The sequence below is a fragment of the Rhinatrema bivittatum genome, chromosome 17 (genome assembly GCF_901001135.1).
Source record: "Rhinatrema bivittatum chromosome 17, aRhiBiv1.1, whole genome shotgun sequence".
Classification (NCBI taxonomy): domain Eukaryota; kingdom Metazoa; phylum Chordata; class Amphibia; order Gymnophiona; family Rhinatrematidae; genus Rhinatrema; species Rhinatrema bivittatum.
The window spans coordinates 20,662,939-20,682,021 of NC_042631.1; the positions used below are offsets into that span (position 1 = coordinate 20,662,939).

The 19,083-nt window shown below is 43.3% G+C and overlaps 1 protein-coding gene across 6 annotated transcripts in view; it reads left to right on the forward strand.

Annotated features, from left to right (window-relative positions):
• The window catches only part of MRVI1 (murine retrovirus integration site 1 homolog), a 140,109-nt gene extending 121,458 nt beyond the window's left edge, over window positions 1-18,651 (forward strand). For all 6 annotated transcript variants that reach the window (XM_029582749.1, XM_029582748.1, XM_029582751.1 and 3 more), the window contains 9 exons: window positions 1,852-1,992; window positions 3,584-3,715; window positions 5,231-5,372; window positions 5,722-5,771; window positions 6,524-6,631; window positions 7,932-7,993; window positions 11,669-11,782; window positions 13,633-13,764; window positions 17,829-18,651. In XM_029582749.1, coding sequence (XP_029438609.1) covers window positions 1,852-1,992; window positions 3,584-3,715; window positions 5,231-5,372; window positions 5,722-5,771; window positions 6,524-6,631; window positions 7,932-7,993; window positions 11,669-11,782; window positions 13,633-13,764; window positions 17,829-18,069 — 1,122 coding nt within the window. In that variant the 3' untranslated portion in view covers window positions 18,070-18,651. The remainder of the gene's footprint in view (window positions 1-1,851; window positions 1,993-3,583; window positions 3,716-5,230; window positions 5,373-5,721; window positions 5,772-6,523; window positions 6,632-7,931; window positions 7,994-11,668; window positions 11,783-13,632; window positions 13,765-17,828) is intronic.
• The last annotated feature ends 432 nt before the right edge of the window (window positions 18,652-19,083 follow it).

Genomic DNA, 19,083 nt, shown 5'->3' on the forward strand with positions numbered 1-19,083 from the left:
ATTGTTCCTTCACAGTCGACCATAGCAAGCCCATCTGTACTTTGGTTTGGTTATCGTGCAGGCACAATCCCATTTTCAGTTCTATTGAATGCAAAAGTACCATTATTTACATGGTGGTAGGCAGCATTAGTACAATGGAATCTAGAGTGTGTGGCATTATTAAAGTACAGTGAAGCTCTATTCAGTCTAAGCTGGATCGAGCAAGTCCTTTTAACTTGGCAAGGAAGCTGAAGTATAATCAATAGGGATGTGAATCGTTTTTTGACGATTTAAAATATCGTCCGATATATTTTAAATCGTCAAAAATCGTTAGGGCCACGATACAATACCAATTCCCCCGATTTATCGTCAAAAAATCGTAAATCGGGGGAAGGGGGAGGGCAGGAAAACCGGCACACTAAAACCCCCTAAAACCCACCCCCGACCCTTTAAATTAAATCCCCCACCCTCCCGAACCCCCCCCCCAAATGCCTTAAATGACCTGGGGGTCCAGCGGCACACTAAAACCCCCTAAAACCCACCCCGACCCTTTAAATTAAATCCCCCACCCCAAATGCCTTAAATTACCTGGGGGTCCGTAGGGGCGGTCCGTAGCTTAAATTACCCCCGGGTCCGTAGCTAAATCGAGGGAAGGGCGAGCGCAGGAAATCCGGCACACTGAATCGTGGTGTCTTCAGCCGGCGCCATTTTGCAAAATGGCCGCCGCAAAATGGCGGCGGCCATAGACCAATACGATTCGGCGCAGGAGGTCGTTCCGGACCCCCGCTGGACTTTTGGCAAGTCTTGTGGGGGTCAGGAGGCCCCCCCCAAGCTGGCCAAAAGTTCCTGGGGGTCCAGCGGGGGCCCTGGAGCGATCTCCTGCCGCGAATCGTTTCCGTACGGAAAATGGCGCCGGCAGGAGATCGACTGCAGGAGGTCGTTCAGCGAGGCCGCTGAACGACCTCCTGCAGTCGATCTCCTGCCGGCGCCATTTTCCGTACGGAAACGATTCGCGGCAGGAGATCGCTCCAGGGCCCCCGCTGGACCCCCAGGAACTTTTGGCCAGCTTGGGGGGGGCCTCCTGACCCCCACAAGACTTGCCAAAAGTCCAGCGGTGGTCCGGAACGACCTCCTGCGCCGAATCGTATTGGTCTATGGCCGCCGCCATTTTGCGGCGGCCATTTTGCAAAATGGCGCCGGCTGAAGACAGCACGATTCAGTGTGCCGGATTTCCTGCGCTCGCCCTTCCCTCGATTTAGCTACGGACCCGGGGGTAATTTAAGCTACGGACCGCCGCTACGGACCCCCAGGTAATTTAAGGCATTTGGGGTGGGGGATTTAATTTAAAGGGTCGGGGTGGGTTTTAGGGGGTTTTAGTGTGCCGGGGGTGGGTTTTAGGGGGTTTTAGTGTGCCGCTGGACCCCCAGGTCATTTAAGGCATTTGGGGGGGGGGTTCGGGAGGGTGGGGGATTTAATTTAAAGGGTCAGGGTGGGTTTTAGGGGGTTTTAGTGTGCCGCTGGACCCCCAGGTCATTTAAGGCATTTGGGGGGGGGGGGTTCGGGAGGGTGGGGGATTTAATTTAAAGGGTCGGGGGTGGGTTTTAGGGGGTTTTAGTGTGCCAGTTCACGATTTTAACGATTTTAACGATACTCTAAACACCCAAACGGCGACGATACGATTCCCTCCCCCTCCCAGCCGAAATCGATCGTTAAGACGATCGAGGACACGATTCACATCTCTAATAATCAACTTACTTTGCTTGTTAATGTATCTTCTGCATTACTTTTTCTTCTGAAGAGCTTTAGCAGAGTAGAAAGCTATACAGTAGAGTAACTCCTAGTAGCAAATATTTCATGCATTTTCCTACACAGAATGTATTTGTGCAGCTCTCCTTGGCCTTTAGAAATGACAGCTATACCCTGGAATCTAGACTTCATCAGGCAGAACGGGAAAGAAATCTGACTGAGGAGAACAATGAGAAGGAACTGGACAACTTTAAAGCTGCCATTACAGTAAGAAGGCACTGCTATATGTATATATGTTTTTTGTTTTCTTTTCGTGGTTCGGTTTGGGTCCCCTGCGGGTAATTTTGTTTTTCCGCGGTTTGGGTTTGGTTTTTTTTCGTGGTTCCTGTTAGTGCGCATTAACACGAAAAACGAATTTTTCCAAAATTTCAGAAAAATGTCTTTCGTTTTTGGGAGCTCCCGAACCGTTGAAATTGACTAATTTGTTTAAAATGAATGCACATCTCTAGTATATATTCTAAGCAAAGATTTGCAAAGTTATCAGCCATGCTGGGAGGCTCCATTGCTGAATAAAACTCCTATTTTTCCAGAAGGAAGCAATGGGAATCTGTAAGTTTGTGATCTAATTATGAATTATGGAGTATGGTTAAGTGTTACTTTTTAGGGACAATAAAGAAAAACAATTTATTAGCTTCCTTTCTAAGTTATTTTACCAAATTTCATCCATTCTGATTTTACTATCATTGTCAGGTATGGTGGGCATTTGTTAACAATCATGGTACAACAGTAAATTGAAGCAATAGAAAATCTGTTTGAGGTTTGGTGCATGCTTTGGTATAACCTTTTTTTTTCTTCTAACTGCAACTGTTTCTGCATGAGGTTTCAATTTTATCAAGATAAAATCACAATCTTTTAAACTACTTGAATTATCAAGAGTAATTAGAAAGGGGGGTAGATTTTCAAAGGGGTACACACGTACGATACGCGTGTACCCCCCGAAAACCTACCCCAAGCCCCGGGACGCGCGTAAGTCCCGGGGCTTGCATGGAGGGGCGTGCCGCGAGTGACGCGGCGTTTCGGGGCGGGCCCGGGGGCGTGGCGCCGGCCCGGGGGCATGGTCGAGGCCTCCGGACCAGCCCCTGGGTCGGGTGATGGCGCGCCAGCAGCCCGCTGGCGCGCTCAGATTTACACCTGCTTTTCGCAGGCGTAAATCTGTCAACAAAGGTAGGGGGGGGTTTAGATAGGGCCAGGGAGGTGGGTTAGGTAGGGGGAGGCGGAAGGAAAGTTCCCTCCGAGGCCGCTCCGATTTCAGAGCGGCCTTGGAGGGAACAGGCAGTGCGCGCTGGGCTCGGCGCGCGCAGGTTGCACAAATGTGCACCCCCTTGTGCGCGCCGACCCTGGATTTTATAAGATATGCGCGTATCTTATAAAATCCAGCGTACTTCGTTTCGCGCCTGGTGCACGAACAAAAGTACGCCCGCGCGTACATTTATAAAATCTACCCCAGGATGTACAATGGTCTGTAAAATGTACACTAGGTAGTTTGGAGTTAATGAAGTTTGTGGGACTGCAATGGAAAGTGGAAGATTGGTTTATTGGCTGGCAGTAAATCCCATGCTCAAAAAAATAATTAATATGTATTTTAAATAAAAAAATAATCTGTTTTAAAGCATTCATTATTAAGATCATCTTTAAAAGTCTTGCTTAGTAAATTTGGCGCTTACTGTTTTTATTTTACTTGCTCTCTGGCCACTGTCATTATCAATCCCTCCCTACCAGCTTGACTGACTCATGTGGTCTTGGCATGAGTGGTTTTTATATTTCACCTAAAAAACTTAAGATTCTTTTATGTTGACAGTCTTCAGCCCTCTTATGGCAGCCCAGTGAACACAGAGAGGCTTACCAGAAATTGCTGGAAGATATTACTGTGCTTCATCGCTTAACGACAAGACTCTCTGGTCGAGCTGAAATGGTTGGAGCTGTTCGCCAGGTTAGAATATTATTCTAAATATGAAAATGCCACTTGAAATGTGTATAATATGAAAGTTCAGATTTTACTTGGCATATATCAAGGAAACCTTTTATTTCCTTTTCATCTTTTTTTTATTAAGTAATAATATCTGACAGGGAGGGCTCTTCCTGGCACTTAATATTCCTAATGGAAGCGCTAAAACCAAGATACTTTAACTCGGCTGGTTATTAAAGAACGGGAAGTGACTGACAAAGGAGGTGGTTGTTACTACTGTAAGACTTAAAATAACTGAAAAAGCGGGTGCTGATAGCTTTACCCATAAAAAGAAATGTAATTCCCATGCAAACGATACATTAAATGTATAATTAAATATATCTTATTAGCACATATGGTATTACTTGTAATATCTGTGCCATTAGTGAAACAGCAACATATAACAGAACTAGGTAAAGTAGCAAACATAAGATAATACAGTGTCAGTTGACAGCTGGCAAAACATAAAGAGTTCTTGCGTGCACAAAAAAAGTGATTAACAAAAGGGCAAAGTACTACCTTCCTGTGAGGCTGCAGCAAGGCCCCTGCTTGAATACATAATAGAATTTTGATTGTCTCGGTACTAGAGAAATATTGAAAGAGATGAAAGAACAGCAGCAAAGTTCATAAAGTGCAATTACCACCCAATTAGGAAAGTTTAGAAAGTCTGGAGAAGTCTGCTGTGGGAAAAAGGAGGCTAAGGGATATATATATATTAATATTTTCTCAATGTGTAAGAGGGCAGTTCATAAATTTATGCTTCAGGCTGTTGAAAATCAATTGAAATGGCATGATCAAAAGAATGAAACCGGGGAAAATTAAGAGGAAAAATATGTATAGTCATGATGATAAGCCATCTCTAACGGAGTCGTCTCCCATAGAGATTTTATGTATAACATTCTTGACTGTTAAAACCGTCAGTAGTTAGCGGGCAAAGAGCAAAATTATGGTCTAACCCTCAGAGTTGGATTTAAAAAGATGAACAAATGTCTTTAGTCAGTCTAACACCCATGTAATCTGAATAATCTGTTGTTATTAGGTTAGAAGTATTATTCGTAAGATTAAAACAATAGAGATGGGCGAAACATATTGTGATTGTGGATCATAAACTAAAACCCCATCCACATCATGGATTGTGATCCAAAACTGGATTAAAATGTTCTGGAAAATTAAGGTATAAATAAGTAACACAGGAGATAGGTGAGGGCTTTGGTTCATAGTACAGGATTGTGACTGGTTCATTTCTAATCATAAACATATTTAAAATTCTTTCAGTAACAAGAATAAAGTACACCATGTAACAGTCACACAGTTTGATGTGCAAGTTCCTTTTTAAAATAAACAAAACATGCTAGAAGATATTGATTATTGATATGGTAAAGAATATTGAACATGGATAATCAGTACTCAAAGTTTTCCTTGTATTATAAATGAAAATGTCATAGAGCATCATAATTTTGTTCCTTGGCTCTTGTCTCTCTGTCCTTTCTCTTATTGTAGGAAAAACGTATGTCCAAAGCAACAGAGGTCATGATGCAGTATGTGGAGAATTTAAAGAGAACATATGAGAAAGATCATGCAGAACTAACTGAATTTAAGAAACTGGCTAATCAGAATTCTAGCAGAACTTACAGTGGATCTGGTAATAGGAACTCTAAAACGCTCTCAATTCCTTTCTGAAGAATGCTTAATTGACTGAAAATCTCAGTTTTAAAGTATGATTCAAAAAAGTCTGTTTTCAGCACACAGTGTGGGCCCACTTGTATAGCTCATATTTATCACAATGTTGAAAGCCTATGACTAAATGGAGCTGGTTTTTGAATAGTATTAAGACTATCACCAAGATTTAAAAAAATATATTATTTAGGCCTTATATACAATTAAGTAGGGAATGCAAAGGAAAATGTGAATCTTTAGGCATTGCTGATAGTCTGTTCCCAAATCCTTTCGGTAAATAACTCTTCATGTCATATGTTATTTTTGTAAAACAGAGGATGGAGTATCTCGTTCATCCAGATCCATGTCTCTTACAATGGGAAAGGTAGAGTGAGATGTTTATTGCATTTTCAACAATAAAATTGGATTGAGATTTTGTGATCAATATAGAATCCTCTTCTGCTTGTTTGCACTTTTGAGGAGTGAGTATCAACATTAAAAATTGACCATGGGGAAAGCAATAATGAAATATAAAATAATGAAATATAAAATCTGATGGCCGTGGGCGCATGTGCGGGCGGCACTCATAGGGGGGGATTTTCGCAAAATACACACGGTGAAGCAATTGGGCCTCCCCCAGTTCCTTCCCAGTCCGCTCCAATTAAGGAGTGGACTGGGAGGGAACTTCCCTAGCACCCACCTAACCTTCCTCCCTCTTCTCCTCTCCTCCCCATCCCCTAAACCTAACTATCCCCAAATTTTTTATTTCGATACTTACTGCTCTTCTGTGTGCCCGCTGGCTGCCGGCGTGCGCGTCCCCCAGGTCAGCATCGAATGGCGCTGCCCCAGCCACACCCTTGCTCCCTCCCTTCCCAGACCCCTGCCCCTTTGGAGAGGCCCGGCACTTCGGCACGTACCGGGTTTTCGCAAGTGGCCGGGCCTGTTGTAAAATGTGCACGGTGCACGCAAGGCCCGGCCATGCGTGTAAACCCCGCAATGTATGCATGTAGCCCATTTAAAATGTACTTGATTGTGTAATGGGTTTCTGTGAGATAGCACTCTTCAGAATCTCAAGCATTCATTTTATTCCCTTTCGTAATGCAATGCTAAATGGTAAAATGTGTGTCCTTTTCATAGAATATGCCTCGCAGAAGAGTGAGTGTTGCTGTTGTTCCCAAATTCAACTTACTAAACATTCCTGGCCAGTCATCTAACACATCCTCATTACCTATGTTGTCGTCTCTAGTAAGTAGTCAATAACATCCGTTATAAACTAAGATTCATAATTATTACTGATTCAGGAAAAACACTTGAAGACATTTTAGCAGTTTGATTTTACAATGGACTCTAGATATCCTCACTCCACATAATGGTCTGTATGGGTTTAGTACATGTGGAGGCCCTGTGACAAATACTGGAGAGATAGGGTACTCCACCTTCAGTACAAACCAATTTTTTCCCCATAAATTCCCAGATTTTTCCAAAGGTGACAATCAGTTTAAACCAATATTTACCCTAATTTTAGACTGATTAAAGAGCTGCTCCAGAGCTGCAGATGCAGCATTTCAAGATCTCCAGCCACTGCTGGAAGCCAGTGTGGGCCAAAGCGTATGCTGTGTTTCAAGTCCCACCCTCCACCCCATGCCGTGTTTCAAGTGCCAACCAATGGCACCGGTAGCCCTTGTCACATGGTAGGGGCTGAAGGCCACCGGCGCCATTTTGGTTAGTGGCAGCTGAGGTCCCAGGAGCGGCAGATCGCTCCCGGGCCCTCCGCTGGACCACCAGGGGGGTGTCGGGAGGGTGGCACGACGGGTGGGGGGAAGCAAGGTGAGGCGGTGGCTGGGCAGAATTTTGAAGGGGCACTTTTTGCCCTTTCAAAATTCTGCCGCCTGAAGTGGCTGCGAGCGGCAGCGGCGCCCCCTAAGTCTAGGCCTGTGCCTAGTCTAGGCCTAAGTCTAGGCCTGTGCCTAGGTGAGCTAGGCACAGGCCTAGCTCGCCTAGAGGTTCCTCCAGCCCTGCGCATGGTATAATTCATCAGAACAAAGTCCATCACTTTTTACATATTTATATAGCTCATTTGTTTCAAAGAAGACATTACTCGGTTGACGTTAGCTCTCTTTAAATGACACCGTTTGGGGCCAGTTCTCTGGGTAAAGGCCGTGGAAGATTTGGGTTTGGTTCCCCTGCCTGACAGGGTCGGCTGGGCTTGGGCATGCTGGAGAAGGCGAGAAGATGGTTGTCAGTACTGAGGCAGCTCCCACTGACTGAAGAGTTGTGCTGGAGGTGCCCATCCAGTCTTTGGGCCGCCAAGGGTTCCCTAGAATTACTGGGCATGTTGGCTGGGGAGGAAGGTTTAACAGTGAAGGCACAAAAAGGCCAAAAAAGAGAACGTACACTCATTGGGGGAAACTATTATTCGTGTAAATGAATATAAAAACCGAAAGCTAAGTAAGCTGGGGTAAGACTATGCCATCTGTCTTAGTTGTGCTCTTCGTGCTCCCTCTATGAAATTAAGAACTTTCTCTTCCATGTCTTTGCCGAACAGTCTGAAACACCTATTGGGAGAAACGTGTCCCCTGTGCCCACACTTACACCATCTCCAGAAACGTAAGTTTCCTCTTTTTGCTTCTTCTGTGGTAGCTGGCAGAGCAACAATTAATGGGAGCTTAGAGATCCTGACCCTGCATCACGCTGAACAGTAAACATCAAGAGATTTTCAGACTGCCTGAAAAAAAAGTGCTGGCAGATTTTGATTCTTACTTCCAGTGGGACCCAGGAGGCACTGGACTCAGGAATTGCGTGCGTCTTAAGCCCGGGGGAAGCGGCCACTGGTGGACCTCGTCCACACCAATGCACTTATCTCTCACAGGAAACTTGACTCATTCTTAAGGAAGTGACTTGCTGACATTACAGAACCAAAGATTAGTAACTTGCTGAAAGGATGTAAGATAACAATTAAAATAAGTATGTTTTTAGAGCCATCGCCACCCAAATTAGGCTGAACTAGGAGCTTGTTTAAATAATCTGAAGAAAACTGCTTTAGTATGCAATCTTTTAGGGATAAAATAGAAATATATCATTTTCAAAAGAATTTTCTTATTCTGAAAGTAAAGTTTGTGGACAATGTATAAAATCTAAGTTAAATACGGAAAGTCAAAACAACTTTAGCTTGTTTCTTCTGGGTTTTCCAGCCATCTTCCGAACCAGTGGGACTTCCTGGCACTGCTGTGCTACTTTTATGTGGCCTATGCTACTCTTCTGAAAAACGCAGGATCTGATTTTCAGTGGGGATGTAGCTGGCAAGCTAAGGAGTTAGCAGACTGGATCCCAAGAGATGCAAAATGTAGCTGCTTTAGAAATGGACAGGCCCAGGGGCATTCCCAGGATCAGCGGAGGTTCCAGAAACTTGTATGGAGGGGAATAGAAGGGAGCACTAACTGCCTTGTCCTCCAAAGAAATAGAGGGGCTTAGGCAGACTTGGCAGCCCCCACTCCCTGACTGAGATTGGGGGAGGACCTAGTTGCTGAGGTTCAGCTTTAGCCACTAATTTTAGCCGTTAACTCAGAGCGTCTACCGTACAACCTAGCTGAAAATGATCCTAAATCTAGCCAGCCAGATTGGGCATGCAGCCCATTTAAAAAATTGGCTACAATGTCCTAGAGCTCTGTTGTCAAAGGGATGTCCTTTAGTTTCCTGGGTAACTCTGGGGAGGCAAAATGCCTTTCCATTCACTCCTATAGCTGTAAACACACTAAAAAAAAGCATCTGTGTACTGTATATAATAGCCTTGACCAGTATTTCCCAATCCTGGAGGCCAGGCGAGTTTTCAGGATTGCCACAAAGAATACGCATAAGAAAGATTTGCATACACTAGTCTCCACTGTCTGCAGATCTCATGCATATTCATTACAGATATCCTGAGAACCAGACGGGTTAGGTTGTGCCTCCAGGAAAGGGATGGGAAACACTGGTCTCAACGAGGTTCCCCGTCTGTCAGTGCTGTTTCCCCTGCAGCCAGCGGAAAGTGCTCGCAGCCCTGCAGTGCATGTTCGCAGATTTCAGCCCCAACACTGTGCTAGACACAGGGATGGGAAAGTTACGCACAGCGCCAGTACAGCAAAGCAAGTGCGGACAGGGAACAATTGCAAGAGTGACTGAAAACCTGCTCCATCGTGCCCAGGCTTTCAGTGATGACAGCATTAGACTACTGGTGACTTTCTGGAGTCAGGCCCAGGGGTGCGGAAGTGGAAAGGGAAGAGGGGAGCAGGTAGGGGAACAGAAAAAGGGGAAAGGGGGAGGAAGTTAAGGAAAGGGATACTCATTTCCCACAAATTTGTGAGTTGCAGCTATTTCTTCCCTAATGCTTTAGCTGAAAAGTAAAAGTAACCCATAAGAAGTTTATTCTAAATAACCTTCGATAAGACACACTGGATCAAAGACTCTAAAAGGTTTCTTCTCATTGTTTGTCTATGGGAAATATGCTTAGGGCACAGGCCCCCATTGTCCCTTTACCAGTGTCACTCCCGCTACATCAAACTGCAATGCTGTTTGATGTAGCGGGAGTGCTGACAAATATGCATGGACTTGACAGTGTGTGCCTTGTCATTGGAGACGTTTGCATCACTGTTGAACAAAGCAAAGAAGAAAAGGGTCCCACTGGCCAAGGGCTCAAAGGCACTCAAATCTTTCAAAGCAGCAGTGCATGCAAGAAAAAAAATTCATACAGCTTGCCTGAATTGCCATGCTAAGTACTGAGTCCAACCAAACAACTCTATATTCTTTAGATTAAATAGATTTTTTAAATGAAAACTGATTTAATGCATCAGGTTCCTATGTTTATACATAACTTTTCCCCTTCCTTTCTGCTGCCAGAAGATGGTATTAGCAGCAGTGTATCACCACATACTTCTGCACAGAGAGGAAAGAGATATGTACAAAAATAGAAAATGTGCACGTTCCGCAGGTAAAAAGCATTTTATCCGGCTGTCTGAAAATTGCCTATCCAGTATGCGGCCAAAATTATGTGCACAGTTCCACATCCCGCATACATGTACCTGCATTCCCAGGGTGGGGTTAGGTCAGGGAAGAACTACACATATAGGGCCAATATTCAAAGGCATTTATCCGGATAACTTTCAAGTTAACTTTTGCATTATCCAGTTAATGCCAATGTTTGAATATCGGGTACAATTTAGCTGGGTAATGTAGGGGCGTTTCAAGGGCATTCTGGGCAGAGTTGTTAGCCAAATATTTGGAGTATAGCTATAGCCATCTCTAAACATGGCCATGAGCAGGTCTGAAGTTATTTGGGAATATGCTCCCGGATAACTTTAAGCTTATGTAGCTATATTCAGAGTATATGTTTATTTTTGTATTTATTTATATACACATCAGTTACATTCAGGTATTGTAAGTATTTTCCCTATCCCCATCCCCAGAGGGCTTACAGTCTAAGTTTGTACCTGAGACTTGCCCAAGGTCACAAGGACTCGAACCCTGGTCTCCTGGTTCATAGCCCACTGCTCTAACCACTAGGCTACTCCCAAATAAGCACCCACAGATTTAAAGAAAAAAAAATGTCTGGGCCAGCAACCAGAGTTTCTCCCCTGCTGAGTGGTATGTAAGTTCGGGCCAGGAGGCCCGTGTTCCTCACTCCGACAGAGCACCCCAAAATTAGTTCACATAGTGTCAGGCTAAAAGGCCCAAGGATGCAGGCCACGCTTCCCCCTCAGTGATTCCAAGAGCCCCTTCCTCTCTCAATACTGCCAACCCTAATCCTGCCAACTCTGCTGGCACCCACTGAATGACCAAGGCTGCCTGGGCTGCAGCACAGCTAATGGAGAATTCTTTTTCAAACAAACAATTTAAAGAAATGCATTTTTAAAGGAAGTGCTTTTGGGGAAGCTAAAGCTCCTTTCCAGAAACTCTCAATGTGAAACTATATTCTTGCTTCAGAAACGATCATCATAATATTTTTGAACAAACATTGTTTCTTACTGATAATGACTTTTATCCAGTAAACTGAGTAGGTTGGAGCTAGAGATCAAATAGCAGCTGAATGTAGTTAGCCCAAAGATCTTACCATATTTCTCCACCAGAGGCAGATTTTGAAACGAGTGTTATTGGTGTATATAAGCGCAGAAAAGTTCCTGAAATAGAAATCTGTACCTAACCTGATGAGGCAATCATTTTTACAAATGGGTCACAGTGGCTTCTAACTGCATAACTCATGATGAGTCCCAGAAATTAAAAAGTGTCCCCAAACTTAACTTTACTTGGAAGTGGGAAGACCAACGGAGATCCTGAAAATGAAGCCCTTCGTTCGGTGCAGGGCTGCCAAGAAGAAATCAACCCAGAATTCAAGGCCCGGATTGAGGAAGAAGCTTATAACAAAGGGTGAGAATGTTTTATTTCTTCAGAATTTAAGTATGTTATTTCAGGTTGCTATTGCTAGAGAAGAGCACAACCTTTAAGAAATGTCAGACATAGCAAAATGTCTCGTGGATGGCTTGCTGGCATGCTGAGAATATATTGATTGCCTTCAGAACAGTGAGCATCTACTCTCAAAACCATTTGACTGTGCAGTCATATGTCTGTGTTTAATTTCATGGTTTAACTTTAAAAAAAAAAAAAAATATATATATATATAATCCTCCTTTAAATAAATATAAGATATCTTATCTTACATAGGAAAACAATCTGGCTATAATAGAAACCACCACCCCAAAAGGATATAAAACATTACAAAAAACAAGGGGTAAGACTATCAATGTAAACTACTATTTAATATTACATATCAAAGCACTTAATATGTATTTCAGAGCAAACACTTTAGTATTTTATTACAATTAAATACATGACAAAACAAACTCTTATGTACAAAGGCTAACAAAATACTGAGTTGATGCAAACATGATTGTAAATCAATTCACTATACCATCAATATAAAGATAAAATCAACATTCTCCCAAATGTACACACTCACCATGCATCACATGCATTTATCCCACCCTAATCAAAAAAACAAACATGCATTTATTAAAAGCTGATATCTCTAAATCTCAAAAACAGAGAAGCATCTCTATCCCATCATATAAACACTTCAAACAAGACTCCAGTTCACAAGGATGCCCACACTGAATGATATTCAGAGGCTTCCAAATCCATCATCTTAGATAGACCATAAAGTAAAACTGTTATTGTGATGAGGAATAAACGGAGATGTCATCTGGTTATTTCCTTTACTGGATACATGAAATGATATTGAAAGCAAAAACTGTTACTTCATACTTCTATAAAATGCAGAAGTCCAGTAAAAGATATTCCAAGAAATGGTTCTTACTCTACTTCATAAAATAGTTGTGTCTGCTAACTTTTAGACGTTGTACACGTTAGGATAGATGTATTAAACATTTTCCCATAGATACAAAATGCAGAATACTGTTTTGAAAAGTTCATAAGCTATGAAAATCACACATTTTTAATAATTTAATTCAAATATTAGAAATGGCATCCATTTCAATAGTCCGAGTCAGATTAATGTTTGCCAGGACTCAATGGTGTACTTAAAAATGTACAGTATTGGTTTTATATGTTAGATACTTGGGATAGTTCAGATATGGCTCTTGCTGCTCTCAAACTAATGGTAGGACATAAAGCTTAGCTCTGTAAAATGGAATAAAAAAAAAAAAAAGAATAACAGCCCAGTACCCTCTGAGCCAGGCTGAATATCTTTTGCAAAATGAGAAAAGAAATGCTGTGGACACATATAACTAAGAACGCCACCATCCTATGCAGCTAAGGAGTTTTCCAGAAAAGAGGCTGGATTTTAAAGAAGGATAAAGGATCCTGAATGTCATCCACTTTCAAATGCCAAAAGGCAGAATATAAATCAATAAAGGGGAGCGAGGTTTTTCACAAGAAGTCAAGCGACTTGCTCACAAGGTCACACAGGGCTGTTCCATCAGTTTGGCTAATTGCCTGCTCAAACCTAAGGTTACAAACTGGATGCACTTTTCAGGACAGATCACTCCAGTTGTGGATTGACCCACTGCATGCATGGACTTGTAGTTTTGCTTTTCCTAGGGCAATCAGATTTGCAGGATAGTAATGATCTCTGACAAAATGGAGCCAGTTAGTAATCCTACAAAAATCAAGAAGTAGATCAGGTGACCGCCCCTTCTATGAGTATATGGCAGCATCTACTTCCTATCTAGAGAAAAACATGATTTTTTTTTTGTTTCAAGATATCAGGAAGGCATGAAGAAAAGCAAAGAACTTCAAGAGCTGAAAGAAGACTATGAACAGAAGATGGCTGAAAGCCTGAATGAAGCTGCCGCGGCTGAAAAAGAAGAGGAAATTCAGGAGATGAAAAGCAGGTAAGATGACAGGCTGCCTAGAAGAACCCAGTTTTAGAGCCAGATTAAGGAGCTGGGTTAAATATTTCCCAAAATACGTATTTATTTATTTATTTATTTATTTATTTATTTATTTAAAAGTTTTTGTACACCGACATTCGTTAAGAAAACATCACATCGGTTTCCATATAACGTGAACATAGCCAACAGGGCTTTACAGTGTAACTGATAATAGAACTAGGGGAAGGGGAGGGTAACCAGGGTCTTTTGTTGAACATACAGTAACTCAAAGTACATTTATGCATATATTTACAAATTATATACAGTAAGGATACAAGGAAGGAAGGGGGCATTAAGTGCAAGGACTGAGTGAAGTTGGACCTGAAGTGTGGGCCTGGAGGGAGAGGGAATTAGCTGGGAAAGTAGGGCGAGGGTGTAAAGGTGGACGGTGGGGAGGCTGAGGGCATGGTGTAGAAGGGCAAAGGTGGGAGGTAGGACAGTGGGCGGAGGTGGGCTCATGAGCCAAACTGTGTGTTTTGATTTGCAGCCATGTATGTTTGTACAAGGCTTCCCACCGAAGCTGAGAGCACCAGAACAAAATGCCAAAGCTCATTAAGTAAAGCTGGGTCTGAAGAAAATGAAATGAATGCAGCAGGGCTTTGCCTTATTCTGTAATTGATCCCAGTCCAAATCATTCCTGCTGGCACAAGTGAGAGTGTGGAACAGGCTAAAACTTGTAACCATCTAATGAGGCTTCGGATGTCCCTGTCCCGCTACTATACATAAAGTGACTTCAGATGTCCCTGTCCCACTACTATACACAAAGTGACTTCGGATGTCCCTGTCCCGCTACTATACACAAAGTGACTTCGGATGTCCCTGTCCCACTACTATACACAAAGTGACTTCGGATGTCCCTGTCCCGCTACTATACACAAAGTGACTTCGGATGTCCCTGTCCCGCTACTATACATAAAGTGACTTCAGATGTCCCTGTCCCGCTACTATACACAAAGTGACTTCGGATGTCCCTATCCCGCTACTATACACAAAGTGACTTCGGATGTCCCTGTCCCACTACTATACACAAAGTGACTTCGGATGTCCCTGTCCCGCTACTATACATAAAGTGACTTCAGATGTCCCTGTCCCGCTACTATACACAAAGTGACTTCGGATGTCCCTATCCCGCTACTATACACAAAGTGACTTCGGATGTCCCTGTCCCACTACTATACACAAAGTGACTTCGGATGTCCCTGTCCCACTACTATACACAAAGTGACTTCGGATGTCCCTGTCCCGCTACTATACATAAAGTGACTTCAGATGTCCCTGTCCCACTACTATACACAAAGTGACTTCGGATGTCCCTATCCCGCTACTATACACAAAGTGACTTCGGATGTCCCTGTCCCGCTACTATACATAAAGTGACTTCAGATGTCCCTGTCCCACTACTATACACAAAGTGACTTCGGATGTCCCTGTCCCACTACTATACACAAAGTGACTTCGGATGTCCCTGTCCCGCCACTATACACAAAGTGACTTCGGATGTCCCTGTCCCACTACTATACACAAAGTGACTTCGGATGTCCCTGTCCCGCTACTATACATAAAGTGACTTCAGATGTCCCTGTCCCGCTACTATACACAAAGTGACTTCGGATGTCCCTATCCCGCTACTATACACAAAGTGACTTCGGATGTCCCTGTCCCACTACTATACACAAAGTGACTTCGGATGTCCCTGTCCCACTACTATACATAAAGTGGCTTCGGATGTCCCTGTCCCGCTACTATACATAAAGTGGCTTCGGATGTCCCTGTCCCGCTACTATACACAAAGTGACTTCGGATGTCCCTGTCCCGCTACTATACATAAAGTGACTTCAGATGTCCCTGTCCCGCTACTATACACAAAGTGACTTCGGATGTCCTATCCCGCTACTATACATAAAGTGGCTTCGGATGTCCCTGTCCTGCTACTATACATCAGTGGCTTCGGATGTCCCTGTCCCGCTACTATACATAAAGTGGCTTCGGATGTCCCTGTCCCGCTACTATACATAAAGTGGCTTCGGATGTCCCTGTCCCGCTACTATACATAAAGTGGCTTCGGATGTCCCTGTCCCGCTACTATACATCAGTGGCTTCGGATGTCCCTGTCCCACTACTATACATCAGTGGCTTCGGATGTCCCTGTCCCGCTACCATACATCAGTGACTTCGGATGTCCCTGTCCCGCTACTATACATAAAGTGACTTCAGATGTCCCTGTCCCGCTACTATACACAAAGTGACTTCGGATGTCCCTATCCCGCTACTATACATAAAGTGGCTTCGGATGTCCCTGTCCTGCTACTATACATCAGTGGCTTCGGATGTCCCTGTCCCGCTACCATACATCAGTGACTTCGGATGTCCCTGTCCCGCTACTATACATAAAGTGGCTTCGGATGTCCCTGTCCCGCTACTATACATAAAGTGGCTTCGGATGTCCCTGTCCCGCTACCATACATAAAGTAGCTTCGGATGTCCCTGTCCCGCTAGCATACATCAGTGGCTTCGGATGTCCCTGTCCCGCTACTATACATAAAGTGGCTTCGGATGTCCCTGTCCCGCTACTATACATAAAGTAGCTTCGGATGTCCCTGTCCTGCTACCATACATCAGTGACTTCGGATGTCCCTGTCCCGCTACTATACATCAGTGACTTCGGATGTCCCTGTCCCGCTACTATACATCAGTGACTTCGGATGTCCCTGTCCCGCTACTATACATAAAGTGGCTTTGGATGTCCCTGTCCCGCTACTATACATAAAGTGGCTTCGGATGTCCCTGTCCCGCTACTATACATCAGTGGCTTCGGATGTCCCTGTCCCGGTACTATACATCAGTGACTTCGGATGTCCCTGTCCCGCCACTATACATAAAGTGACTTCAGATGTCCCTGTCCCGCTACTATACACAAAGTGGCTTCGGATGACCCTGTCCCGCTACTATACATAAAGTGGCTTCGGATGTCCCTGTCCCGCTACTATACATAAAGTGGCTTCGGATGTCCCTGTCCCGCTACTATACATCAGTGGCTTCGGATGTCCCTGTCCCACTACTATACATCAGTGGCTTCGGATGTCCCTGTCCCGCTACTATACATAAAGTGACTTCAGATGTCCCTGTCCCGCTACTATACATAAAGTGACTTCAGATGTCCCTGTCCCGCTACTATACATAAAGTGACTTCGGATGTCCCTGTCCTGGTACTGTACATAAATGGTTTTTGCTCATACAGGCACATTTTCTCCATTGTTTTCTTCAGTTGTGACTATCTGGGTTTTCCATTTTTTCCCAACTCAGTGTAGATGACAAAATGAGTTACATCTTTATTAATAACCAGAGAAAACTGAAGTCTAACATATGTCTAAAGCAATAATAATAATAATAATAAACTAGCTTTTCACTGTTTCAGCAGACTTTACTCAAGGCAGTGCACGTGACAAGTTGTTATATAGTGTGGGAATGAATTGGACACAAATGAGTCAAGAAAAATCCAGGAAGCAGGCAAAAAACAAGTACATGTGGTGCTTTAGCTATCACTTGGAGGCAAGAGCCAGAATATCCATCGTTGTAGAACGGATGCCAGGGATCTGGAGGAGGAGGAAACAATTTGTAATACCCTAACTATTACATCAGTGGTTTACATACTTTTCATTGTAAGAGGGACAAACATTTTAACCTGCAGTAGATTCTAAAGATGCTGCTGATGTAATCCTGTGCACATACTGTACAGAAACTGTAGAAATGTTGAGGATCCCTAGCCACCTGGCCTGGAAAATGAATGAGTGAATGGGATACAATGCTAAAATCAGTCACATCAAAACAAGGGAGGCCTATCGTACCAATTAGGCATGTGACGAAGTGTGTAAGATACAGTTCTGAGTTGTAAAAATCGCATGCTAACTAGAACCTGCCTGCTTTATCTTACCAGGAAATGTAAATGTTTACCAAGGATCAAAATAATCATATTTTTAATTATGAAACTTTAATAATTTTTTTTTTTTATTATTATTATTTTTCAGCAAAATTGAAGAACTAGTAGATTATTTGCATCTTCTGTTCCCTAAGCTGTTAAAGCACTGGAATGTTTTGGGGATTGTAATAGCATTGATCATTCTTCTTGCTGCTGTATACAGCATGTACAGCTCCTATCATTCCTGTACGGAGCTGTCAGATGGACCTCATGGAAGAGCATCACGTTCTGCCAACCAGAAATATTCCTGGTGGAACTCAAGACTTCAACAAAAGCACCGCACAGACTAAGAAGCAAACTTGTATTTTAACTGTCCTCATACAGACAAAAGCACCAGTGTTAACACAGCACAGTGCCCTATTATTCTCAGAGTTTCAATCAGTTGCTATTTGTTGTTAACATCAGAAGTAGAGGACTTGGGAATAAATTGTGAGTCCAATCAGCAAATATTTCTTCCGAGCCATCATGCTTAATGCAGTTTGTCAGCTGACATGCACTAAGGTGCATGTTACAGGAGGAGGCGTTTCGATTCTTTTCTTTTAAAGCAAACTGTCAGGGGTTAATAATGGGACACTGCGACATCTATTATGGTATCACTAAGAGACAGGGTGATGCCTTTATATTTTATGCTGCTTGAGGATAGGCTTCCTGAAAGTTTGCAGGGTTTTGCCTGGAATACCAAAAGATATCCCGTTCTATATGGTCCAGTCCAGCATTCAAAATGAGCTTCAGGTATCACATCCCAGTGAGATGGGCATAAGAGCATAAGAAATTGCCATGCTGGGTCAGACCAAAGGTCCATCAAGCCCAGCATCCTGTTTCCAACAAACCAGGCCACAAGGAACTGGCAATTACCCAAACACTAAGAAGATCCCAAGCTACTAATGCAATTAATAGCAGTGGCTATTCCCTAAGTAAACTTGATTAATAGCTGTTAATGGACTTCTCCTCCAGGAACTTATCCAAACCTTTTTTGAACCCAACTGCACTAACTGCACTAACAACATCCTCTGGCAACAAATTCCAGAGCTTTATTGTGCGTTGAGTGAAAGAATTTTCTCCGATTAGTCTTAAATGTGCTACTTGATAATTTCATGGCATTGTCAATGAGAGGACGGCATGTATGGTACATTGGTCTATCGCAACTGCAGGCGGTGAAACAGCATCTTTCCAACACCACAGAATGAGCACAAAGAGCGCCAGCTGATTTAAAAGTAAAGTGATTCGAAATTGCTCAAACCAACTGTTTCACTTTTACACTGTTATCAACCAATTTGTTGCCTGCGGTGCGAGTGCATCGTACG